The sequence below is a fragment of the Bombina bombina genome, chromosome 4 (assembly GCF_027579735.1).
Source record: "Bombina bombina isolate aBomBom1 chromosome 4, aBomBom1.pri, whole genome shotgun sequence".
NCBI lineage: Eukaryota > Metazoa > Chordata > Amphibia > Anura > Bombinatoridae > Bombina > Bombina bombina.
Window position 1 is genome coordinate 740,470,748 of NC_069502.1, and position 27,754 is coordinate 740,498,501.

A 27,754-nucleotide genomic window follows, 5' to 3' on the forward strand; every position below is an offset into this window, starting at 1 on the left:
TAGTGGGTTTTTAGGAAGTGCATTCTGAGTTTATTTGAACAGAACAAGGAACACAATTTGCCTGAACTCAGAGCCTGACAGGTAGATAAAAAAAAAAGATTTATATGTTATTGCCACACTGCCCACCCAGAACCACTGTTTTCAATTGTATGGTTGGAGTTTTAAGCACAATACTGACATTGTTTCTTCATATCTTTATACTAACTTATGGTAGCCACCCTGGATTACATTATAAAGTGCACAATTTCTTTAGGTTGTAGGACTGAAATGACAAACCCTTTAGAAATTTGAAGGCATCCTAAAATCACCAGCCTTATTCACAGATTCCCGTTGTGTTTGTACAGTGCATATAGAGAGGGTGTTGAGTTGCGTTTACTCACAAGTAGAGCGCATTGTGACGCAACATCTAGCAAACACAATGTATTATTAATGCTTATGACAATGTTTTCTATGATTATGAATACAGCTGCCTGGGCTTGTCTTTAAAGTACAGGTGTTTTATTTTTTCTAGTGAGTATCACCTGCATTTGTTAAAAAAAAGCACAGAGCTGGTGTTGAAACCAGAAATTCCAGGTGGAAATCGTTTTCTACCTGAAATGGTTTTATTAAAGAGATGTGGATACAAGATTTGCCTTCGTTTCCTAGGCCTCTAATTAGCTTCCTTTTTTCTTAAAAGGACAGCATACACCAATTTTCATATAACTGCATGTAATAGACATTACTATAAAGTAGAATATGCACAGATACTGATCTTAAAATCCAGTATAAAACCTTTTAAAACTTACTTAGAAGTTCCCAGTTTAGCACTGTTGATAAGGTTAGGCTGGGACACCCAGTGAAAGGGGCTGGGAAAACAAGAAGAATACTCCCTCCCTTTCCTGCATATGAAAAGACCCATTACACAAACAGGAGCAAATATGAGTCTGTAGACTTAAAGGGACACTGAACCCAAATTTTTTTTCTTTCGTGATTCATGCAATTTTAAGCAACTTTCTAATTTACTCCTATTATCAAATTTCCTTCGTTCTCTTGCTATCTTTATTTGAAAAAGAAGGCATCTAAGCTTTTTTTTGGTTTAGAACTCTGGACAGCACTTTTTTATTGGTGGATGAATTTATCCACCAATCAACAAGGACAACCCAGGTTGTTCACCAAAAATGGGCCGGCATCTAAATTTACATTCTTGCATTTCAAATAAAGATACCAAGAGAATGAAGAAAATTTGATCATAGGAGTAAATTAGAAAGTTGCTTAAAATGTCATGCTCTATCTGAATCACGAAAGAAAAAATTTCAGTGTCCCTTTAAGTCTACGTCTGACACTGTGGGGTTTGGTTAGGAGTCTGAAAATCAGTACAATGTTATTGAAAAAAAATAAGCAAAACTATACATTGTTACAAAAACACTCCCAGGTGGGCTATATAAATGGATCATCTACAAAACATTTATGCAAATAAAAATCTAATGTACAATGTCCCTTTAACTGCCTGTAATTTTTTTTTTAAAGAAAAGTATAGAGAATGACGATCAAGACCTGAAACACATCATATTTATGTTGGCAAAAATATTATATTCATAACGCACATGTTTATTCAGCTGTGACGATCTAACGTTGCTTATATTGCAGTTATCTGAACAATATAAATTTCTAATTTGGCAACCTTGGCAGATTACATGTGGGGTAGATCTATAAGTACCATACGTCCCAGCATCTCTTGTACACAGGGAGGTAAGGGGGTCTTATTATCGGTGGTCTACCAGTGTATTGTGGCCAGAGCCGCACTGGGAGGGGTGGGGCAGTATTTGTCATGTAGGGACTCAAAGAATCAGTCCCATTTCTTAGAGGATTTGTTAAACCGACAGTAAGGTGGCTTCTGGGGACCGTTGCCTTGATATAGAATAACATATCAGCCAAGTCTAAACAAATTTAAAACAATTCATCATCTCATTTGCTGCAATTGTTTTTGCATACATTTTGAGGAACTAATCCTAGCTTGAGTCTGCAGCTGGCAAGGCCATACACGGTGCATTGTTTTGTAGTTCTTATCAGCCAAAGCCAATTAGGGAAAGATATGCAGTAGGGTTAGTCTTAAGTTTCCGAAAGTTTTATTGTGTTGCCTACTAACATTTTTGAAGCTGTTCTGTATCTCTAAATCCATAATCTCCCTGGTTCCATGATCTTCTTTTATTGCTTCTGAAAACTCTCAAACGCTTCCTCCTTAGGGTTGTATACAAAAAGCCTTCAGTTTATACCAGGGTTCCATTCCTATTGTTATTCCGGTAGCTCCTGAAAAAAAAAAAGATGTGTGTAAAATAGGGTTGCCAGGTGTCCAGTATTCAAATGGACAGTCCAATATTTTAGCAGACTGTCCAGTAAAATATTCACAAAAATACTGGAAATATCCATTTTTTTTGTAAATTCTTGAGTTTTAGGTCAAGTGCATTATAAATATGGAGCAGAAAAAAGTAAGAGGTAGACAAGAGGCAGGGTCAAATCACTACTGCTTATGTGTGTTACTGGCAAAGAAAGAGGTACAATTATTGGTTTGTATATTAATGGACAAGGGGTAAAATGGTGGCTTTTCTTTCATGATTTAGAAAGAGCAGGCACTTGTAAACTTTTCTATTTACTTCCATTATCTAATTTTCTTCATCCTCTTGATATCCTTTGTTGCAAAGCATATTTAAATAGGCTCTGTAGCTGCTGATTGGTGGCTGCACACAGAGGCCTCGTGTGATTGGCTCACCTATGTGCCTTGATATTTCTTCAACAAATGAAATCTGTAGAATGAAGCAAACATGACAGGAAATAGTGCTGCAATCTAGTGCTCTTGCTAATGTATAACATTGTTGCAAAACTGCTGCCATATAGTTCTGCAGACACGTGCACACTCCTAAACTTACTTCCCTGCTTTTCAACAAAGGATAACAAGAAAACAGACATTTTGATAATAGTTGTTTAAAACTGTATGTTCTAGCTGAATCACAAAAGAAAACATTTGGGTTTTATGTCCTTTAAGGCTGGCAAATCTGTCTATGTATCTCAATAAAGGTTATTGTGATAATGGCTTCCACAAAACAGGCATAATGTGTAATGGCATAATAACGGTATAGTTAAAAGAAAAAACATATGAAAGCACGGTACTTTTCGGTGTGCCCCCAAAATATAATTTGGAAAAGATAATGCCAGATGATGTGTTTCTTCCTCTTATAAAAATAATACAATTAGAATACATTTAGGGCTAGATTACAAATGGAATGCTAATTTATTGCGCGTCTGTAAAGGACCAAATTCGTCTGTTTATAGGCGCACAATAAATAACCAGCCTTTACAAGTGGCTGGTTAATGCTACCGCAAGCTTGTTGTAGCAATTAGCACTCCAGAAATTAACCAGAGATCAGATCTCTGGTTAATTTTAAACATCTCCCCCAATTGCCCCCAAAATAAAATGTATGGTGCCTTTAAGAAAAAAAAATATGAGCATCTTTAATTTATGGAATAATAACTGCACAAAGGAGTTTTTAGGAGTTAAAGTGAGCGGGTGTGGGGTGTTAGAAAAAAATACGGCACTGGAAAGTGCCTTTACATTGTGGTGTTCACTGTAAATATATACAGTATATATATATATATATATATATATATATATATATATATATATATATATATATGGCAAGCAGGAAACGGCACTCTCTGGTCTTATTAAATAAGTAATTTACTAAGTGACGTTTCGTGGGAATACACTCCTTCATCAGACCAATGATACATAAAGTGAATCAAACATTTATACCCTCACATAAGACCCTCCCCCAGTGTTAAAACTGCCAAAAACATGTTGCCTAGGCAACCAGTTCTAGGTAAACAACACAGTGCAACAAATAAGACAAAAAGAACAAAAATAAATATCCACAAGAAACAAATATGTTTAAATCTACACCTATACAGAGAGGAACATATACATGTACAGTATTATAGTATATCCTAGGCATGATTAAAAATTCCTCTATAGTGACAAACAGCTGTGGCAAAGTGATCAAGGATATACTGGATACAGTTTGGAAACATTTCTCACAAAAAGCAAATATTGTTACAACCATGTATATCAAAGTAACAGCATATCCGTAATATTAAGTAGGAGTATAGGTTCATCGGTTGTTGTATATTTGACCTGCAGTCCCTTTATACACCCAAATGTAGCTTAAACTGACAGGATAAACCAGTACAGGCCTCAATGGTCAATGGCCCAAAGTGTACTAATCCTGACATAGGCGATCCCACAAGCATTCTACATCTATCCATAAAATAAGCCCTGTATGGAACAGGCTTAAACGTAGTGGAGATCGTACCTGCATGCACAAACCTTCACACATCGTAGCTTATAGTCCATTAGATCAAGCGGCCCTAAATAGTTATAAAACCCTTGTCGCCACACGCATGTGACACTTACCTTAAGCCTAGCGGGGTTCCCATGTATCGACTAAAAACGGCCCCAAATTAGAGTGGATTATAGGCCGGGGAGTGCAGGGTGCACTATATAGTATCAGGCAGTACCTGTTCTAATGCGCATGCATATCGCATGTGGAGCGCCACCCACACTAACGAAATGGAGCCACAGGATAGGTCTAGAGGGGCCAGTCCCTATATATCTAAACACCAATGATTTGCAGAATAACGGCTAAGTGGAGGCATACAAGTCCCATCCTGACACCTAGTCGACAATTAATAGCGGAGGTCCCTCCTATAATATGCTAGCGGATAAGGGAAACATATACACTAACTGTAAGGGGCTATGTATCAGTCTGCAGGGAAGACCGTATAGTTATAAGGGGTAGTTCACATTGCATCTTAGTGTGCTTGAACAGCATATACAGATAGATACAGCATCAGATAAGGGCTATGTGTCAGGCTGATGACCTCAAGGGGGGAACACTAAATAATAATTAAATGTGGCCATCGTAACAAATACATACAGGAGACCTAAATCATGCATAAGGAACAAGCACTATTGTCATTATCATAGTGAAGAGAGGTATATCTCAGAGATCCCCATGAGTACCTTGGTATATATAAGCAATAAAGGTACCAGTGCCACATGGTAACATCTGACTATACTGAAATAGATCAACAGAGACATATTGATAGTTTAAACATATGTCAACAGTGCTGAGAAACAAAACAGCCCAGCCAAGAATACAACCGTCAATTATAACCACTATTTCTAAGTACTTATGTCACAGTAGGTCCACATGTAGGGGGGGTATCACAATCTAGTCCGTGTGGATTGCAGAGGCTTGTATAGTCTCCTTACAGGAAGTAATGCCAGTCAATGCCCATGTTCAGACCCCTTGGGTGAACAGTGTCCAATTTGTAGATCCATTCTGCCTCTTTTCATAATAGCAGCTTTCCCCAGTCACCACCCCGGCTCAGAGGAGGGACATGGTCAATTAGTTTAAACCTCAAGTCTGCCACGGAGTGGCCCTTTTCCATGAAATGCCTCGCCACAGGCTGGTGACTTTTCCCTTTATCAATGGCAGTGCGTATGGCACTTCTGTGGTTTGCCATCTGCTTCTTAATGTCGTCTGAAGTCTTGCCAATATAAAACAGGCCACAATTACAGTTCAGCATGTATACCACCAATTCCGTGGAGCATGTAAGGTAGTGCTTGATTTTAAACCTTTCATTGGTGTGTGGATGTCGGAATTGGCTGCATTGGAGCATCGCATTACACGTAACACAACTAGGACACTTAAAAGATCCCTTCTTAGTCGGGTTTATTACCTTGCTGTAGCTGCTGATAGGGTCTGTCTTCATCAGTATGTCCTTCAAGTTTCTACCCCGCCTGTAGCCAATCCTTGGTGGACTATATCCACGGTAGGGTAATGAGTCATCAGACTCTACAATGTCCCATTTCTCTTTCAAAGTCATTCCCAGTGTTCTTGTGTTGGGAGTGTAAGTGGTAATAAAGTTAATCCTACTCTGGGTATCCTTGTTAGTATAGTCTGCATTCAGATCCAATCTTGCCTCCTTAATCAGTTGATTATTGTATCCTCTGTTCCTGAATCTATCCTCCATTTCCTTTAGTTGGATATCACACCTCCTTCCTGATGTATTATTACGGATCACCCTTAACATTTGAGCCTTCGGAATTGCCATGATCAATGACTTTAGGTGGTAGCTTGAAGCATGCAGGAGTGTGTTCCAATCAGTTTGCTTTTTAAAAAGGGTAGTGCCCAGGCATGTTTCCTCTTTGTAGATTCTAAGGTCCAGGAAGTCTACTTCTGTGTAGCTCGAGACCTCCTTCAGTTTCACATGCCCCCCAACTGTATTCAAGGTATCCACCCATTCATGGAAAGACTCCAGTGTACCCCGCCAGACCACAATAATATAATCGATATAACGTTTGTAAAAGAGTACCTGGTTATGGTCATAAACTTTGAAGATGTTTTCTTCTATGTGTTCCATGAATAGGTTTGCGAAAGCAGGGGCCATATTGGAGCCCATTGCCATGCCCATAAGTTGAAGGAAAAATGTATTTTCAAATTTGAAATAATTCAGTTTCAGGCACATGGACAGTAGTTCAATTATAAACTCAATTGGGGGTCCCACATAGGGATATCTTTCCAAGCACATAGTCACAATTTCCATGCCCAATTCATGAGGGATGATTGTGTAGAGGCTTGCCACATCCAAGCTGGCAAGCATGTCTCCCGGCTGTATATCAGTCAATTTGGTCAGGTGCTCAATCAATGCAGATGAGTCCCGTACATAAGACCTCATGTTTAATACCATAGGTTGTAGTATGGAGTCTATGTAAATTGCCAGGGGCTGGAGTATTGACCCACGGGCTGATACAATTGGTCGTCCAGGTGGATGGTTAAGCTGCTTATGGATTTTCGGTAGTGTGTATAAAATTAGTCTGATTGGATGTTCAGTAATCAGCCAATCTCGTAGTGTAGAGTTGATCCAATTCATCTGTGCCCCATGTTCTATCAGGGTATCAATTTGTGGTTTATACATTATAGTGGGGTCACAGGGTAGTGCCCTATATGTTGTAGAATCAGTAAGTTGTTTATCAATTTCATTCTTATAGTCCTGTATACCACGGTACTTATGGGGATCTCTGAGATATACCTCTCTTCACTATGATAATGACAATAGTGCTTGTTCCTTATGCATGATTTAGGTCCCCTGTATGTATTTGTTACGATGGCCACATTTAATCATTATTTAGTGTTCCCCCCTTGAGGTCATCAGCCTGACACATAGCCCTTATCTGATGCCGTATCTATCTGTATATGCTGTTCAAGCACACTAAGATGCAATGTGAACTACTCCTTATAACTATATGGTCTTCCCTGCAGACTGACACATAGCCCCTTACAGTTAGTGTATATGTTTCCCTTATCCGCTAGCATATTATAGGAGAGACCTCCGCTATTAATTGGCGACTCAGTGTCAGGATGGGACTTGTATGCCTCCACTTAGCCGTTATTCTGCAAATCATTGGTGTTTAGATATATAGGGGCTGGCCCCTCTAGACCTATCCTGTGTCTCCATTTTGTTAGTGTGGGTGGAGCTCCATATGCGATACACATGCGCATTGGAACGGGTACTGCCTGATACTATATAGTGCGCCCTGCACTCCCCGGCCTATAATCCATTTTATTTTGGGGCCGTTTCTAGTCGATACATGGGAACCCCGCTAGGCTTAAGGTAACTGTCACATGCGTGTGGCGACAAGGGTTTTTATAACTATTTAGGGCCGCTTGATCTAATGAACTATAAGCTACAATGTGTGAAGATTTGCGCATGCAGGTACGATCTCCACTACGTTTAAGCCTGTTCCATACAGGGCTTATTTTATGGATAGATGTAGAATGCTTGCGGGATGGCCTATGTCAGGATTAGTACACTTGGGGCCATTGACCATTGAGGCCTGTACTGGTTTATCCTGTCAGTTTAAGCTACATTTGGGTGTATAAAGGGACAGCAGGTCAGATATACAACACCTGATGAACCTATACTCCTACTTAATATTACGGATATGCTGTTACTTTGATATACATGGTTGTAACAATATTTGCTTTTTGTGAGAAATGTTTCCAAACTGTATCCAGTATATCCTTGATCACTTTGCCACAGCTGTTTGTCACTATAGAGGAATTTTTAATCATGCCTAGGATATACTATAATACTGTACATGTATATGTTCCTCTCTGTATAGGTGTAGATTTAAACATATTTGTTTCTTGTGGATATTTCTTTTTGTTCTTTTTGTCTTATTTGTTGCACTGTGTTGTTTACCTAGAATTGGTTGCCTAGGCAACACATTTTTGGCAGTTTTTAACACTGGGGGAGGGTCTTATGTGAGGGTATAAATGTTTGATTCACTGTATGTATCATTGGTCTGATGAAGGGGTGTATTCCCCGAAACGTCTTAATAAATTACTTATTTAATAAGACCAGAGAGTGCTGTTTCCTGCTTGCCATATCTTATCTTCACTCTAGCACCCTGGCATTTAAAAAACTGTTTGTGAGAGTGCACCTAAATCACTATATATATATATATATATATATATATATATATATATATATATATATATATATATATATATACTGTTATATACATATATATTTTACATTTGCTGACCAACGCTGCACTACTTACAACCTTCGCTGCACTAGGTTCTCTGCGGTGACTATTGACATGAGAACGAGGCTCCCATTGGAGCCTATGGAAGCACTCTCTCGTGAGGGCAAATCTTCCATTGCACTCAACTTCAAATACCAGCGCACATTTTTGTGTGCTGGTATTACAAGTGGAGCACAAATATCGCACTGACAAAAGTGCAATTTTGAGCTCCACTTATAATCTGGCCCTTAACTTTTTAATGGTCAAAATTATATGACATGGCTATTTATATATATATATATATATATATATATATATATATATATATATATATATATATATATATATATGAACTGAAAAGAAAACAATAAATGTGATTGTATGCATTACATAATAATTTCTGTTTTCTTCCTATGACAACGTAGAATAAAAAGATTATAGGTGCAGGTCATGTGATCAAGAAGTAATGAACATCTTAATTCACACATAAATTAGGAGTGTGTATCTTCTCTCTAATGCAATCCAAGACACGCCTGCCATGCCCACAGGGTGTAAGGAACTAAAAGGGCTTAGGGTCTAGTGTAATTCCTGTAGAAACATGCCTTATAATAGAAAGCTTTCTGTTTTCCCAGGATCCGTTCAATGACAAAATTAGTAGTCTGTCACTACTGAGGGCCAATAGAAAGAAACCAGCATCTGTGTCATCTTTAAAAACCCTTTGATCAAAAGGGAAATAAAGACACAAAACCACATAACTTTTTGAACAATACATTTCTTTACTCATAAAGATGTGTCATATTTAGTAAAATAAACATTTTAAATGTTTAGCTTTATAAAGATGACCATATTACTAAAGCATACTTTTTTTTTTTTTTTAAAGGGATAGGAAAGTCAAAATTAAACTTGCATGATTCAGATAGAGCCGGTCATTTTAAGACACTTTTATATTTACTTCTAATTTCAAATATGCTTTGTTCTCTTGGTATCTCTTGTTGAAAAAGAATATGCACATATCCTATACTAGTTGGTGCTAGTTGCTGATTGGTGCCTGCACACATTTGTCTCTTATGATTGGCTAACTAGATGTGTTCAGCTAGCTGTCGGTAGCGCAATGCTGTTCCTTCAGCAAAGGATAACAAGATAATGAAGCAATTTTGATAATAGAAGTAAATTGGATAGTTGTTTAAAAATGTGTATTCTATCTAAATCAAGAAAGAAAATTTGGGTGTTTTCTGTCCCTTTAAATAAGAAACTCTATCCTTCCTCATGTAACTAGAAATCATCATGTTTCTTACAGCGTGAAATAAGAAAAACAAACAAAGGAAATATAATCCAGGGGTTCACAAATAGAGGAGCCACTGACACATTATTTTGATATTGGCAAATTTATTTTTATATAGATATTAGGGATGGGAGAATGTGTTTAAATTTGAATTCAAATGTTAGAATGAATGTTATTGTAGAAATTCAATTTACATAATAGAATGTTGATAAGAACGAATATTCTTAAAAATTCTATTATCGAATGTTATTTACAGTTTTCGAATGTGACATTCAAATTAGAATATTACATTTATAAAACACAGTTGTAGACTAGAAATACTATTTTGAATGTCACATTCGAATTCGAATGTCATATTCGAATTCGAATATTACATTTATAAAACACAGTATTAGACTAGAAATACTATTTCAAATTTGAATGTCACATTGGAATTCGAATATTACATTTATAAAACACAGTATTAGACTAGAAATACCATATTGAATTTGAATGTCACATTCAAATTCGAATGTAGCATTCGAATATTACATTTATTAAACAATTGTAGACTAGAAATACTATTTCAAATCCAATACTATTTCAAATTCAAATGTTACATTCAAATTCGAATGTCACATTCAAATTCGAATGTCACATTCAAATTCGAATATTACATTTACATTTAGAAATACTATTTCGAATTTGAATCTGACATTCGAATTCGAATGTAGCATTCGAATTTGAATGTTACATTTATTAAACAATTGTAGACTAGAAATACTATTTTGAATTTGAATCATACATTCGAATTCGAATTTCACATTCAAATTCGAATATTACATTTCAAAATGGAATAGCTATATAGCTAAACATTCTAATATTCGAACAACAATTTTCGAATTTTATTGAAAATTTTGAAAATGAAAATTCGAAAATAGATTAGAATGAACGAATGTATCAAAATTAGTTTTACATTTCGAATTTTTAGAAACATTCGCCCATCTCTAATAGATATGTGTCGAATAATTTAAAAAGCTGGGAGCCAGGAGCAATATTCTAGGGGAAGAACCTTTTATACAAATTATTATTTATTTATTTATTTGTAAAGCACTGTCATATGCCATAGTACATGTGTAGAGGTAAAAATGGGCTAGATTTAGGTTGAAGAGGAACCTTGTTGTCAGGGCCGGATCAAGACTCTGTGCTGCCTGGATCCAAGAATAAAATAACGCCCCTCAACTCTCTGTACATTATAGTTTAAACGCAACTAGAATCAGTTGTCTTAGAGATTAAAGTTCAGAAGATTAAAACGTCACAGGACAACATGCAGATCGGCCTCATGTAAGATTAATTTCATTTAGATTTTTTTTTATCTAGAATATGGTCACCCAACATGCTGCCTGGTTTCTTTGGTGCCACCTGGTCCAATTATAGAGCCAGTGCTCTGTCAAAATTTGCTCCAAAATTAAATTAAGCTTGTCTCCACCTCTGCATCATTTTATATGCATATTAATTAGGATTACTCCTAAATTCATTCACTGTACGCTATAGGAGCTGATGAAGCAGACAAGACAATGTAGTGTACAGTTAATGAATTTAGGAGTAGTCTTAATTAATGTGCATATTACCCCCTTAATGACCACAATGTACCCTGTATGTCACTGATGGTTAAGGGTTTTTTCAGGACATAATAGCACAAGTCTATCAAGAACACGCTATTAATGCACTCCCTCCAGCAGGCTTTGTGGAATAGAGCAGTCTCAACGCTGGTGGCAAGACTGCGCTATAAAACAATCAAGTCCCAAAAAAAGGCCAGTGACATACAGGGTACGTCGCTGGTCCTTAAGGGGTTAAAAATGATGGAGAGGTGGAGACAAGCTTTATTTAGTTTCAGGGGTCAAGTCCTACCAAAAAAAGTGTGGGAACTCACCAAGACTTCCACCGCCCCTCACAATTAATATATATATATATATATATATATATGTACACACACATAAGGGGGCCTATTTAACAAAGGTCTGACGGACCTGATCCGACAGCGCGGATCAGGTCCAACAGACCTCGCTGAATGCGGAGAGCAATACGCTCTCTGTATTCAGCATTGCATCAGCAGCTCTTGTGAACTGCTGGTGCAACGCCGCCCCCTGCAGATTCACAGCCAATCGGCCGCCAGCATGGGGGTGTCAATAAACCCGATCGTACTCGATCGGGTTGATTTGCGGCGATGTCTGTCCGCCTGCTCAGAGCAGGCAGACAGGTTATGGAGCAGCGGTCTCGCCAGAAACACGGGCCCTCAAGCTCCATTCGAAGCTTGATAAATGGGCCCCATACACACACACTGTATTTAGATGTATATAATCTATACAGTTTGGTTGATGAAAGCAAATTAAATTCAATGAAGGGTTGAATGTTTGCCTGAGAATCCTCCTCTGACACAGAGTCTCACCCACTTAAGGTGCAATAGTCCTAGTTCTTCTGAGGGGAGCAAAATAATCCTAGAGCAAGCCACACAAAAATGTAAGCATCATGTGTTAAACACATTGTGGCGTGTTCACACAGTAGGACCCCTAACAGGCTTGCATTTAGTGTATTTTAGGAAGTGTCACTGCCCATTACTAGAGGATCTCACTATCCCTCTAACCAGACTGTGCTCTAGCTCCTTCCACCAGCAGAAGCAGTGTTTAATGAAGCATTTATGTTCTCTGTCCAGAGGGAACTTAGTACTTCCTTCAAAAATAGTACAGGAACTCCGTTCCCATGCGTTGACCCCTGTTTAGTTTTGATTACATATTGACCTTTAATTAAAAAGTGGAGAGATGCTTTATTTTTTTTACTTGTGTAGTTCAATGAGAAATTGCACCGTGCACATGCGTGCATGTCCATTGCCGCTTTGAGAAGAAATGTGAGGACTAAATTTCCTCTACACATATAAACACATAAATATATTTGTATATAATCATATACATATATATTTAAATTTGTTCAGCTAGTTCTCATGCCGTGTCTGACAGCATGAGAACGAGGCTCCCATTGTAGCTATGAAAGCGTGCTCTCGTGAGCGCAATGCTTCCGTGCAATGTGAACGTGAGGTTACGTTTGCATTGCACCTCATTTGTAATACCAGCGCACATTTGTATGCGCTGGTATTGCTAAGTTGAGCGCAAATATCGCTTTAGTGGAAGCGATATTTTCCGCTCAATTTGTAATCTAGTTCTTAGCATTTAGTTATTACATCAGCTGTACGGTGCAATCATGTTCTCAACCAGGGAAGAATATTGAGATGCAAGGCAGACATTTTTAAAAATATGACATGAAAAAGCAATTTTTCTCAGATATAAATAGAGCAATCCAGAAAGTTAAAATAAATGGTCTGCATCACCAATATTATACAGTACCTTTAAAATAATCTGTGTGGAATTATGTATTTGTAAGGAGAATTAAAAAAAAAAACCTAAGCAAAGAAACAAAACACAAAAACATGTTAATAGGAATTTAACCAAGGAATACCATAATACTATTGGACTGCTATCATTGTGTTCAATAACATATGATGCCTCTGTTTACACAATTGTTTCTAATTCATTGCCTTGTTGAATCAAGGACTTGAAAAACTATCAAGTATGACATGAGCACAAAAATAAATAGATCAAAATTATATGCTTTTGTATTTTTTTTTATTTTTTTTTTAAATAGTTGGACAATTTTGGTTTAGTTTTTTTAATTAGTACAATCACACAAAATAGTGTTAAATAGTCTAAAACAGACTGTCTTTAAAAGAAAAAATGAAGAGCTTAAAGGGATAGGAAAGTCAAATTAAACTTGCATAATGTGCAATTTAAGACGAGACTCTTTTATATTTACTTCTAGTTTCAAATGTGCTTTGTTCTCTTGGTATCCCTTGTTGAAAAAGAATACGCACATATCCATCACTAGTGTAGCTGGCCGCTGATTGGTGCTTACACACATTTGTCTCTTGAGGTGTGTTCAGCTAGCTGCCAGTAGTGCAATGCTTTCCTTCAACAAAGGATAACAAGAGAATAAAGAAAATTTGATTATAGAACTAAATTGGAAGCGTGTTTTAAATTGTATGTTCTATCCAAATCATGAAAGAAAATTTGGGGGTTTCCTTTCCCTTTAACTACTGCAACGTACCCTGTAAGTCGCTGGTCGTTAAGGGATTTTCTGGGTATAATAGCGCGAGCGGCATTACCACACTATTAGATCCTCTCTCCTGAAGGCTTGCTTAAATAGTGCCAGTGGTGAGATCCCGCTATCAAAAACGTCACCCCCATAGAAAGAACAGCGACGTACAGGGTTAGGTTTTTTTTCTTTCTATCAAGAAACCACGAGGCAAATGCAACAGCTAAGAAGATCGCTATAATCCACCAGTAAGAGAGTTAACTATCAGTAGCTTAATATTAATGAACAGTAATCATCCTAAAAGTATATTAACCTTACTATACATGATTCATTATGATTCTTTATGAAGAATGTTAAGTCATTTACCTCTTCAACACTTTGGAATCTGGAGCAGTTTGATTTTATAATGGACTGAAATGGTACAAGGCTAGATATTATATAAATTAAATCGCAAAGCTACATTTAATTAATCACTTCAGTGTTCCTAGGAGTAGTGTTTAAGCATATTTTAAAATAAACAATTATATAAAATTTAGTTAGTTAGGCAGAAACTTGAGAAAAGAATTGCACATTTTAGGCATTGAAATAATACATTTTTACAAAAGCTCGTATACAAAAGTACTTTAAGTCAAATTTGAAATGCAATGCAGGGAATTCCAAAATCGGACTTTTAAATCTAAGGAATTACATAACTGGCTCAAATTGTTTTGTGATTGTTCTTAATATGTCTAGATACAAAAGCCCTCCTCTTTTTTTTGGCTGGATCTCAAATTTGATATAAATTTGTCAAGCCCTGCACTATAATGTTATTTACATTTTAACACCTGCTTTTAAATATTAGGAGCAGGTATGGTTTCAACAAGCCATTTGGGTTTGTCCTACTTTACATTTTGAAAGTCATTATGAGTAAGATACAAGAGTATCAATATTTTCTGGTATTCCTTTAATGTCCGGTAGTAAAATAATATATAACGCCGGAGCTAGATGCATTTCGTGTTTGACAGATTTTGTGTGTGTGGGCGTTAATAATTCTTCATTTAAATGAAGCAGTAAACACTTTGAGGTTGTAATGTAAAATGTTTAATTATATTTTGGAAATCAATTGTAAACTAATTTTTATTCATTATTTTGCCCCCTTTTTAAATTAATATGGTAAAATGAAGAATTTCCAATTCTAAGAAGTAGTAGTGCTCATGTCAGATTTCACAAGCCTAACCCTGCACCATATTTGTCCATAACTGGCTTTATCAGAGATGATAAGAAATGAAAATCAGTTGAGAGTTTTTGTTACATAATGACAGTGGCTAACCTTGTCTATTTCAGTAACAAATCCTGATTGGCTCCTCAAATTGAAACAAGTAGTGAGTGGAGTATGCAGACAAGGTGAACCTAGTATGCAAGACTGCAGAAGACTCTGGACATTGCTAAGTGTTTACTGTCACTTTAATTCACTTGGATTTTTCAAAAATACATAAAACTCAACAAAAAAAAAAGTAATAGACACACTAAGAAAAATGTTTTAAACTATTGAATATTGCTCTGGAAGTTTCTTACCCTTGCACATATATAACTATTTTTGTCTATTCTTTGTACTTATTAATTTATAGGGTAGAGGGATTTTTCTTTTGCACAATTATTCAATAAATGTTCATTGGAATTCTATGCAGAAAAACATGTGGGCTGTATTATATTCTTTTATAGTTGGAACTGAGAAGTGTATATCAATTCCAGAATGTACTGGAGTAGACATCAACACTGTATTTATTTCCTTTCGAAGAGCTAATGGTTCCCAAATTGTACGTCCAGCTGGAAATATAAATCAATTGTCTAGGGGCATTTTCTTATGTTCCATTTGGAGATTAACCTGCACACGCAGCTGTGCAAACCTATCCTCCCTTCTTTCACCAAACCTTGAACTAACAGTTTTCTGTTTGAAGTTTCCACAGTCTCCTATGCAATTTATATTAACACCCTGTCCCTGGTCTGTAACTTTCTTCTTTGTTTATTTTTCATCTTCTGTAGCCTTTTGCTAAATCAAGCAGAATCCTTAACAAACTTTGATTCTAAAAATATCAAATTAAATTAAATTTTGTGGAAAAAAATAAACTGAATACAACTGAATCATCAACACACACAAATATATATATTAGTGTATAACTATATTAGTTATAATCTTGTAGTTTTAATTCTTTTGTTTAAAGTGATAGTAAACGTGACATGTTTTATAATCAGGTCTGGAATCTAAGCAATATTTTAAATGGCCTTTAATTGATCACTTCTAATGAAGATTTACTGTAACTTACTTTTTAATCTAGCCGTTCCATTCTAATACTCTGCTCTGCACTCCAGACACCCACTTTAAAACTCATATTTTTTTCCTGATCCGACAGTTTGAACTGTTCTCCAATCGTCACTCCAGCTATAAAAAAGTGCCATATGACTACAGCTCCAATTAGAGAACGGTTCAAACCGTTAGCTCACAAAAAATATGAATTTTGAAGTGGGTGGCCGGAGCGTGCAGTATTAGAATGGCACAGCTAGATTTAAAAAGTAAGTTATAGCGCATCTTCATTAGAAGTGATCAATTAAAGCCTATCTAAAATATTGCTTAGATTTCGGAACCTGATTTTAAAACATCAAATTTACCATCCGTTTAATAGTCAATGTTATTATTATTAGTAACCGCATTTATTTATCCTGAGTGACCACATTCTGTAGCACGCACGTACAAAACAAGGGATACACAATGCATGATACTTATTCTCAAAGATACATACTAGATACAGTGATTGTTACAGGGATTAAACACAACAACTTTATATAATGCATATGAAGGAGCAATATCATAACACTTTAAATTATATACTTATATTTTTTACGTTCTTCTTTGTATCTTCCAACCCCGTTTCTCTTCCTGGTCTGTATCTTTGTGACGTAGACAGCGACCCCACCTGCTCTCTACATCTGCAGCAATACAAGGATATTGCAAGGATAGAAAAATGTATACGCATATCGGAATGTTTTGGGTGCCGTATAGCTAGGAAAATGATTGGCTAATGTCACAGGTAAAAAATAAAGTAGGTTTAATGGAGGTGGCCAGAGCTGGGTACTAGAGTACCACAATTAAAGTATGAAGCAAAGGATATACACTATCTTACCAATAAGATGATTAATTAAACTACATATACATTTTATGAAAGATTTCAAATCGATTTGCACTGCACTTTAAATAAATATTCTATCACTTCAAATATATATATATATATATATATATATATATATATATATATATATATATATATATATATATATATAGGGCTTGAAATTTCCAGTGGTCCAAGACGACTTAGAAATTGCAGTGGACGACTTAGAATTCTAATCTTTTTTATCTTTAACATTGAGTAGACTACTAACTTTTTACCTCTGGGCTAATAGTTTTGAATATATTTACATATTTTGTATGTTAAAATGACTTGCATATCATTTTTATATTACAGAATCTAGCTAAAAAAATAGAATATTGTGTTCTTGTGCAAAGCTAAATTTCAGAGGCGAGTTGCGGCGGACAGGGGCGCATATGTATGCCCCTGTCTACTGTAGCTTGATAAATCGATCCCATAGTGTGCAGCCACCAAACACCAGCTAGCTCTTTGTAGTGCATTGCTGCTCTTGAGCCTACCTAGGTATGCTTTGCAACAAAGGATTCCAAGAGAACAAAGTAGATTTCATAATAGAAGTGAATTGAAAAGTCTCTTACATCTGCATGCTCCATCTTAATCAAGAAAGTTTTCATTTTGACACTTATGTCTCTTTAACCCCCACCAAGAAGCTAACTACATGGGTAAAGTTGGCCTTATGTGGGTTTCCTGGAATGTTGCTTTAAAGGAACAGTCTACTTTAAAAGTGTTATCGCTTAAAAAGATAGATAGTACCTATATAACCCACTCCACAGTTTTGCATAACCAACCTTATTAAATAAATATACTTTTTACCTATATGATTACCTTGTATCTAAGCCTCTGCAAACTGCCGCCTTATCTCAGTGTTTTTTACAAAATTGTATTTTAGCCAATGAGTGCTGGTTCCTGCATAACCATTATCATTCTCCACAGGAGTGAGTACAATGTTATCTATTTGACACACATGAACCAGCACTGCTTGGCTCTTGTGCAAGATTTAAAACGCTAATAAAAAGCAATGAGATAAGGGGTGGCCTGCAGGGGCTTAGAAACAGGCAAACTTTGAGGTTTTAAAGTATATTAATATAACAATGTTGTTTATGCAAAGTTGGAGAATGGGTAGTAAAGACATTGCGGTCGAGTTATCAAAGGTTTTCGCCAGCCTTCAACCCCCCTACGACTGCAGGTTCTCACAAGAGAACCTGCAGTCCGTATTTATGAAGCAGCGGTCATCAGACCACTGCTTCCCTAACCTCTTTGCCACCTCTAAGGGAGATTGACAGCTCCTGCCAGTGCGTGACTGGCTGTGTGTGGGCAGGGGGTGGCGTTACACAAGAGCGCAAAATTACTTTCTTGTGCAATGCTGAATGCCGGCAGTAGAATTCAGCGCGGCAGACAGGGGGGCGTATGTATGCCCCTTTCTGCCGCAGCATGATTAATCGACCCCTTAATCTATTTTTTAAAAAGTAAAAAAAATAAATCAAGTATATTGCCTTTAAATCAACTTGATTTTTTTTAAATTAACACAAAGTGTGTGCCTGTATACATATGATAAATTAGATAAAATCTTAATGGCTGAAAGACACCTGCAACACTATTGGTGAATAATTACATATCTCGACCCTAGCATAGCAACAATAGACATTTTCCAGAACAGAAACATCAATTTAAAAAACAAAATTGCAATGTATATGTTGTCTTTTAGAATCAGCCATGGAAAACATGTTTTTAATGTCCGTCAAACAGAAATTCTACAATACAAAAGATGAAGGCCATTTCCCAAAAAGCTTAAAATCTAAAATAAATTATCTTTTTTTTTTATTTTTAAAATGGCAATTTGGTAACATTGTTGACAGCAACATCTGGGTTACTGTATATATGTATGTTTTTATAGTTGTGGTGTATCATTGTCTGTTAATAGAGTTGTCCTTCCTTGCCAACCAATGAGCAAGCTAAGATGAGTTTGGGACAAACCCATGCTTTCTTTTTTTAATATCAAACTAAATAATCTTAACTTAACCTTTTAAATACAGAAACATACTTAAATATCACTCTTTCATATTTATGATAGTAAAGTTTGTTTAATGTCCCTTTAAAATACCTTACTGTTCCCTTATTTGTATAAGTGTAATGTTTATGTCTATAAAAAGCCTCTCCAACACGTGTGCAGCCTATCCACTAGGAATGGAGCTTTAGTGAATGCGCTACAAAAAACAGAGATTTTAAAGTGAAGGTAAACTTGCCTTGATGCCGATCCAGTTTGTCATTCTTTGTTTAAAATCAGTATGACTTTCATTCATCAAATCTTCTAAATTTTAGTGTAATTCGAGTTATTAGCGTTTTAAATCAATTACTGCTGGTACACAAATTCAGCCCGTTTTTGTTTAGTTTGTGTTTTGACTATATCACGTGTTTCTGTTATCCAATTGATGATCTGGCCGTTAGGCGGCCGTCACTCCATATCACCCGCCTCCTTTATCTATGCGCATGCGCTATTCTGCGCTATTCTTTATTATTTATATTAAATCCCTTGCGCGCTCCCGTTTCTAATTTTCATAATGGCCTTGCATGCGCAGTACAGTTGAATCCCCGATTTGCGCAGGCGTGGTTGATCAGAGCATCTGATCCGATCATCGTGCACACGATTTTGAGAGACGTAATAGAGCGGGTGGGACCTAGAGGGAGGGAGGAGTCGCCATCAAAACCATAGCGTTTAGATAAATGTATGTACATTCATTGATAATTTTAAAAGTAATAGAAAGTATAATTTAGCGATCAGATTATGCTAATAATAAGTAATGAATTTATGTATTTAAAAGCTTACAACTTTACCTTCACTTTAAGGACCAGTAAATACAGAAGATTTGCATAATCAACAAATGCATGCTAACAATACAATGCAATGGGCTGACTTATCATGCTGCGAATGCAGCAGTTTCCGCATGAGTCTTCAGGCTCTCTGGAAACAAAAGTTTAGAAGCAGCGGTCATAAGACCACTGCTCCTTAACTCATCCACCACCTCTGAGGTGGCGGATAGCAATCATCCCAATCTGATACAATCAAGATGATTGACACCCCCTGCTAGTGGCCGATTGGCTGCGAATGTGCAGGGGGCAGCATTGCACAAGCATTTCACACGAAATGCTTGCGCAATGATAAATGCCGGCAGTGTATGCTGTCGGCATTTATCAATGTCGGACAGACATGATCCGCTACAGCGGATCATGTCCGCCCAACACTTGATAAATCGGCCCAATAATCTAAACTTCAAATGAGTAGAAGATTTTATTCTGACAAATTTCAAAGTTATGTCTATTTCCACTCCCACTGCATCATGTGACAGTTATCAGCCAATCACAAACCCATATACATATATTCTGTGAATTCTTGCACATGCTCAGTAGGAGCTGGTGACTCAAAAAGTGTAATTATGAAAAGACTGGACATTTTGTTAATGGAAGTAAATTGGAAATTTGTTTAAAATATCATGCGCTATCTGAATCATGAAAGTTTAATTTTGACTTGAGTGTTCCTTTAATATGCAATTCCAATTTTAGCAATTCTGGGACACAGTTACCTTGCTTGCACTGGGCTACTTCTACTCACTGCTGCCCCCTGTAGTGCATTTCCAAGGTCTCAAGTAAAGGCACAATGAGATCCTATAAAGTTCCTTTTTGCATCAAGTGCTAATATGTCCTTGTATGACTTAAACTAGTTTATAAAAATAACATATTTTTTTAAACTGTCAGATTCCATGAGAAAATAATCTTTAATCTGTAGCAAGAATGTTAAAAATACACCAAACAGTATCTCCAAAATCTACATCCACTGATACGTCTTATTTTTAGAGCCTCAATATCAGATTGGCAAGTAACTTCTTGTCGAGGGTCTTAATTATAACCATGTGGGTTCACAAATTTATTCTTCATAAATTTTAGTAATAAAGTCTGGAGTGACCTTTTTTGTTAAGGGCAATTTAAACAGTTGTTACCTAAAGTAAAATAATATCTAGTTATTTTAGCGCAGATACTTTATCATAGGGTACGTTGCCAGTTTAGCAAAAGGTAGGGGTTCATTTTACTTTATCCCCTTGGCTGCCAACAAAAGATGCATGGCACTGAAAGGGGCAGTCAAGTATTTTTTTTTCTTTGCTGCTTCAAAATAAGTGATTTTAAAATAGATTATAGTATTTATACATTTTTTGGGGAAAATTTATTTTTCTGTGCTGAGAAAAAAATCTTTGTTTTTATGCTTGTGAACTATGACACTGTACACAAATAAAGCAGTGCAAGTTCTACTGGGAGCTAGCTAGACACATCGGTAAGCCAATGAGAAGAAGCCTTTACAGTATGTGCAGCCACCAATCAGCAGCAAGCCCCCTGCTTTTCAACAAAGGATACAAAGTAAGTTAGATACTAAAAGTACATTGTAAAGATGTTCTGTCTGAATTATGAAGGGAAAAATGGGTTCCATGTCCCCTTAAAGGGGCATAATACTCAAAATGGAAATTCAAATGAGTGCATTTCAGATTTCAATAGAAGCATATATGCAGTACACATATATATTAGAAACAATGCTTCTTGTGAAAGTTATGACAGTTTTTAGCTTTTACAGTGCTTGGAATACATGTACATACTATGTGCAGCTCCATTTAAACACCATGCCTGCTCAGAGAACATATTTTGCATCTGTGATAAATACATTTACATCATTGCTGACAGTGCTCTCTATACAGGCATGGTGTTTAAACACCCTTGCATGGGGCTTTCGTACATAGTAAATCTATCCCTAAGTGGCCCCATCAGAAATTATGAGATAAGGAACTGCAAAACAATGCAAGTTTTTCTAACACAATGACAGTATCTATCCTAGTCTACTGCAGTGACACATATGGATTGTCTTCTTCAAATAAGGTGATATTGATGATTTGTTAATCTTTTGCAAGGCAGCACCAAAACACAGTCTTGTAATTACAAAGTGTTTTATGTCCATTTAAGTTTTGTAGGTAATGGTCAACATGTTGTTGTGATGTGTGTGTGTGTGTGTGCTCCTGTCTCTTTAAGACAGTGTGCGTTATTGTCTCCCTGTCTCTTTATGACTTTGAGAGCATAAAAGGTTGTGTGTGTGCTTATACTGTGATATGTGTGGGAAGTGTCATTTGTCCCTTAAAGGGACAGTCTACTCCAAATTTGTTATTGTTTAAAAAGATAGATAATCCTTTTATTACCCATTCCCCAGTGTTGCCCAACCAATACAGTTAATTATTATTATTATAATTTTTACCTCTATGATTGCCTTGTATCTTAGCCTCTGCCGACAACCCCCTTATCTAAGGGCTATTTAGACTTGGATTTTAGCCAATTAGTGCAGTGTCGTGCACAACTCTGGAAGTGAGCACAATGTTACCTATATGGCACAAATGGATTAGCAATGTCTTGTGAAAAGCTAATAAAAAAGCATGTGATAAGGGGTTGTCTGCAGTGGCTTAGAAACAGGCAGATATTTAGAGGTTTAAATGTTACAAAGTATATTAATATAACAATGTTGGTTGTGCAAAGCTGAGGAATGGGTAGTAAAGGCGTTATCTATCTTTTTAAAGAAAAACAATTTGATGTAGACTGTCCCTTTAAAATAACTGTATACTTTTTAGGGTTTAATTAGATAGATAATGCGTTTACTACCCATAACCAACATTGTTATTTTAATATACTTTATAACCTCTGATTCTATGGGTTCACTTTATGAAGCAGCGGATGCTGCTTCCGACCCACTCGGTCCTAAGACCGCTGCTCCTTAACTCGTCCGCTACCTCTGAGGTTGCGGACAGCAATCAGCCCGATCGAATACGATCGGGCTGATTGACACCCCCTGCAGGGGGCAGTATTGCACCAGTAGTTCACCAAAACTGCTGGTGCAATGATAAATGCAGACAGTGTATGCTATCGGCATTTATCGATGTGCAGCGGACATGATATGCCACACCGTATCATGTTCGTCCATCCACACAATAGTAAATTTACCCCTAAGACTCAGCAGGCAGCCATATATATCACTTTGTGCTCACTCCTACGGAAAATGATAATGTTTATGCAAGATCTAGCACTGATAGGCTAAAATGCAAGATTGTAAAAAAGCACTGAGATAAGGGGCAGTCTGCATGGGCTTAGATACAAGGTAATCACAGAGGTAAAAAGTATATTAATATAACCATGTTGGTTATGCAAAACTGGGGAATGGGTAATAAAGGGATTATCTATCTTTTTAAACAATAACAATTTTCAAGTGGACTGTCCCTTTAATTTTACCTGTAAACTTTTGAATACTTTTAATCAAAATGTAATATAGTTGCACATACTAATTAAGATAATAAATGAAAGGTCTTGCTCTTACTTTGAAGATTAATTTGAGGAAAACATATGGATGCAGTAAAGTAATTTCAAAAGGATGAAAGACAAAATTCAAAAATAAAAGTGACCAATAGGGAGTTCAATCCCTTAGAATCTAATGAACCTCATATATTTCATGCTTCAATGACTGTTCTGAGCTGGTTGCAAGATTTATTGTTATGCATGGCATCAAAAAGGAATTTAAATAGAAAATATACAAAGTTATGAAGCTGAATATAAACTTTTACTATTTTCATAGTAATGACCTGTGTTCCCGCTAAGGCCAGTTTTGTGTGCGACCCAGCAGTGAAACAGTTAAAAATGGAACCACACCTTGCAGTCTGAATTGTGTAGTGTTTGCTAATTGCTCTAGTTAACTGTTTCACTGCTGGACCGCTCACAAAACTGACCTTAGAGGGAACACTGGTAATAACCAACTTTTCAAAATAAAAATATCTGTTTCTGCTTTCAGGACTTGAAGAAGCTTTGCAGCAATATGTATTCAATGTGGAACGGGAAAAGATAAATGGGGAACAGCTCCTGAAGATTACCCATCAAGATCTGGAGGAGCTTGGAGTCACTCGAATCGGACATCAAGAACTGATTCTTGAAGCTGTTGATCTACTCTGTGCCTTGGTAAGTGTCCTGCAAGCATCTCTCGTGGTAATCATCAGTACATTTTTGGTTGCTGGACATTTATAAAGCTTTTGTATTATCTTATTATATTTCCCCAGTTATACATTATTTACACTTTCCCTGCTGTGAAAAAAATAAAATATTGACTCATATTTTTAGATTTGGGGTGTCAGATCCTTCCTTTTTTCTCTGCTCACTGCCCCTTTAATGAATGCACCTGCCTATTTAAGACACACCTTTGCCTCTCTTCTATGCTGGATTATCTGCAATTCTCAGTGAACTGTGTGTGAAACTGAGCCAATCCGGCTCCACCTAATTTCCCCAGCATCTCAGAGCGGCACTCTCGCTCTCACTACTAACCGCAGCTTGTACTTTCGGCTTGTCTCAGACCAGTATCGGCTGCTACTCGCTGACGTCATCAGCTACCGCCTGGAGCCATTCTCACACAGCTCCACGCTGCAAGCCGCAAACCTCCGCGGTCTCTCATATAACTTTGCACACCTCTGTTTCCAGAACTGATTATCAGGTCGTATGTTTACCAATACTATTACTTGATATCTTATATTACATTCGCTTCAGTATCTACTTTGATCAATATCTCACTGATTATCTGGACAGTATTATTGCATGAACCTGAACTTTAATCCTGCCTAATTAGTTTACTGCAGACTACAGTGTTTGTAGGATAAAACTATCTAGCTGGCAAATATTAACACAGATAGGTTAACCTAGCAAAAGTCTTATTCTGTTAACCAACCTGTAACACTATACATATTTTTTTGTCAATTCCTATAATAATTGCTATAAGAAATCCTGTATGTTTCACTTCCCATAGTGAACAAACAAACAAGAAATATAATTATAACAGTATAATCCAGCCTCTAAATACAGGTATAGCACTATGGATATGACAGAAATTGCAAACCAAATTGCCACTTTAACTCAACGTATGGATTCTGTAAATTTAACTCTCAGAGATGTGCAAACTGAAAATCAGGTGCTCAAAGATTGCCTTAGAGATATGTATACTGCTAAAACTGCACATTCAGAAGCACATCCTGAACCACAGGTGTCTTTTCCTGACAAATTTAGTGGTAATAGAGCAATGTTTAAGGAATTTAGAAATGCTTGTCTTTTGATGTTTGAACTAAAACCCAGAACTTATAGCACTGATAGAATTAAGGTGTTGACTACTATCTCTTATTTAAGGGGTGAACCCCGTGTCTGGGCGGATAGTTTGTTTGAAAATCAGAATCCCATTCTAAACTCTATACAGGATTTTCTAAAGGCTCTATCCTCACTATATGAAGATCCTTTTAAACAGGAATCTGCCGAATCCTCTCTCAGGGCCTTGAGACAGGGCAGACAACCTGTAGAAAATTATATATCACAATTTAAAATCTATGCAATTGAATCAAAGTGGAATGAACCCTCGCTTAGACATCAGTTCAGGATTGGGCTTTCAGAAGACATCAAAGATGAGCTCTCCCGTACTGGTGTACCAGAGCATTTGGAGGATCTCTTCACACATTGTACTACAATTGATAGGCGTATAAGGGAACGCAAACAAGAGAGGGCAAACACCCCAACCTCATACAAGAGACAGAATACTCCACCAGTACCCTCTAGGGATAATGAGACTCCAATGGATATTGGATTTATCAGAGGTCCTTTATCACCTGAGGAGAAGGGCAGAAGACGCACTCATCGTCTGTGTATGTACTGCGCTGCCCCTGAGCATGACCTGACAGCATGTCCTCTCTTAAAAAAGACAAAAAACGGTAAGACTTCTTCAACATTTCTTAGCCTTTCAGTAAACAGACCAAAACAACCACATATTTCTATGTCTTTTACTTTACAGTGGGATCTACATTGCCTAAAGATTGATGCGATTATTGATACAGGCGCTTCAGGAAATTACATTGATTGTGATTTTGTAAATAGAAATAAAATACCCTCACAAGCAAAAATGTCTCCTGTTTCTATAAATTTGGTTGATGGGTCTTCATTATCCTATGGTCCAGTAACTCTTGAAACCACTCCCTTACTTATGTGCACCTCCACAGGACATAGAGAATCTATCAGCTTTGACATTATACCTAGTCCTCTATATCCTGTTATATTAGGTCTTACTTGGTTACAACTCCATAAACCTATCTTTGACTGGCACAAATTGACTATAGACCTAACGTCTTCCTACTGCTCTCAAACTTGTTTTCCTCTCAATAACATTCTTCTCTCATCTACTTCTCAGTTGCCATCCGAATATACTGATTTCCAAGACGTATTTAACAAGACTGATGCACAGACACTTCCGCCACACAGGACCTACGACTGTCCTATAGACCTCTTACCTGGCTCCACAATACCAGTGGGTCACATATACCCCCTATCTAAACCCGAATTAGATCACCTAAAATTATATCTACAGGAAAATCTAGCAAAAGGGTTTATTAGACCTTCCACCTCACCTGCTGGCGCAGGTATATTTTTTGTTAAAAACAAAGATCAGTCACTCAGACCAATTATTGACTACAGGGAGTTAAACAAACGTACCAAGAAAAATCGCTACCCATTACCCCTCATCCCTGAATTGATAGAAAGATTGCGCACTGCCAAAGTCTTCACAAAATTGGACCTCAGGGGTGCTTACAATCTTATAAGAATGAGAGCTGGAGATGAATGGTTAACAGCTTTCAGAACTCGTTATGGCTTGTATGAATATACCGTTATGCCTTTTGGGTTATGTAACGCTCCAGCTACATTCCAATGTTTCATAAATGACATTTTTAAAGACATCTTGGACACCTTTATAGTAGTTTATCTTGACGACATCTTGATCTATTCTGATACTATACAACAACATGTGACCCACGTGAGAACAGTGTTAGCAAGACTTCGTCAACATAAGTTATACGCTAAACTAGAAAAGTGTGAATTTCATTGCAGTCAAGTCACTTTCTTGGGTTACATTATATCGAACACTGGTATTAAGATGGATGACTCTAAAATCCATGCTATCACTCAGTGGCCTACCCCAAAAAATCGCAAACAAGTACAAAGATTCCTTGGTTTTGCGAATTTCTATCGAAAGTTTATTCGTAATTTCGCCCAGACTGCTAAACCACTTACTGATTTAACAAAACACACAAACACTTTTAACTGGACATCTGACTGTCAGAGAGTCTTCCAACAGTTGAAAACTGACTTCACCACGGCACCTATTCTTAAATTCCCAGACCCAGATTTACAATTTATTGTAGAGGTTGATGCGTCGGATTATGCTCTGGGGGCAGTGTTGTCACAGAAACAATCACTTACTGATGTGATGCATCCTGTCGCCTATCTTTCCAGGCTCATGCTACCAGCTGAACGAAATTACCCCATAGGGGAAAAGGAATTACTGGCCATCAAAACTGCATTTGAGCAATGGCGACATTTATTAGAGGGAGCTTTACACCCTATTATCGTTATTACAGATCACAAAAATTTACAATATTTACAACAAAGTAGGACTCT

General features: G+C 36.9%; 1 protein-coding gene across 1 annotated transcript in view; it reads left to right on the forward strand.

Moving 5' to 3' along the window:
- The window catches only part of CNKSR3 (CNKSR family member 3), a 148,842-nt gene that overhangs the window by 28,735 nt on the left and 92,353 nt on the right, over positions 1 to 27,754 (forward strand). Inside the window, exon 2 of the mRNA XM_053710983.1 lies at positions 24,072 to 24,235. Within this exon, the coding sequence (XP_053566958.1) occupies positions 24,072 to 24,235 (164 nt within the window). The remainder of the gene's footprint in view (positions 1 to 24,071; positions 24,236 to 27,754) is intronic.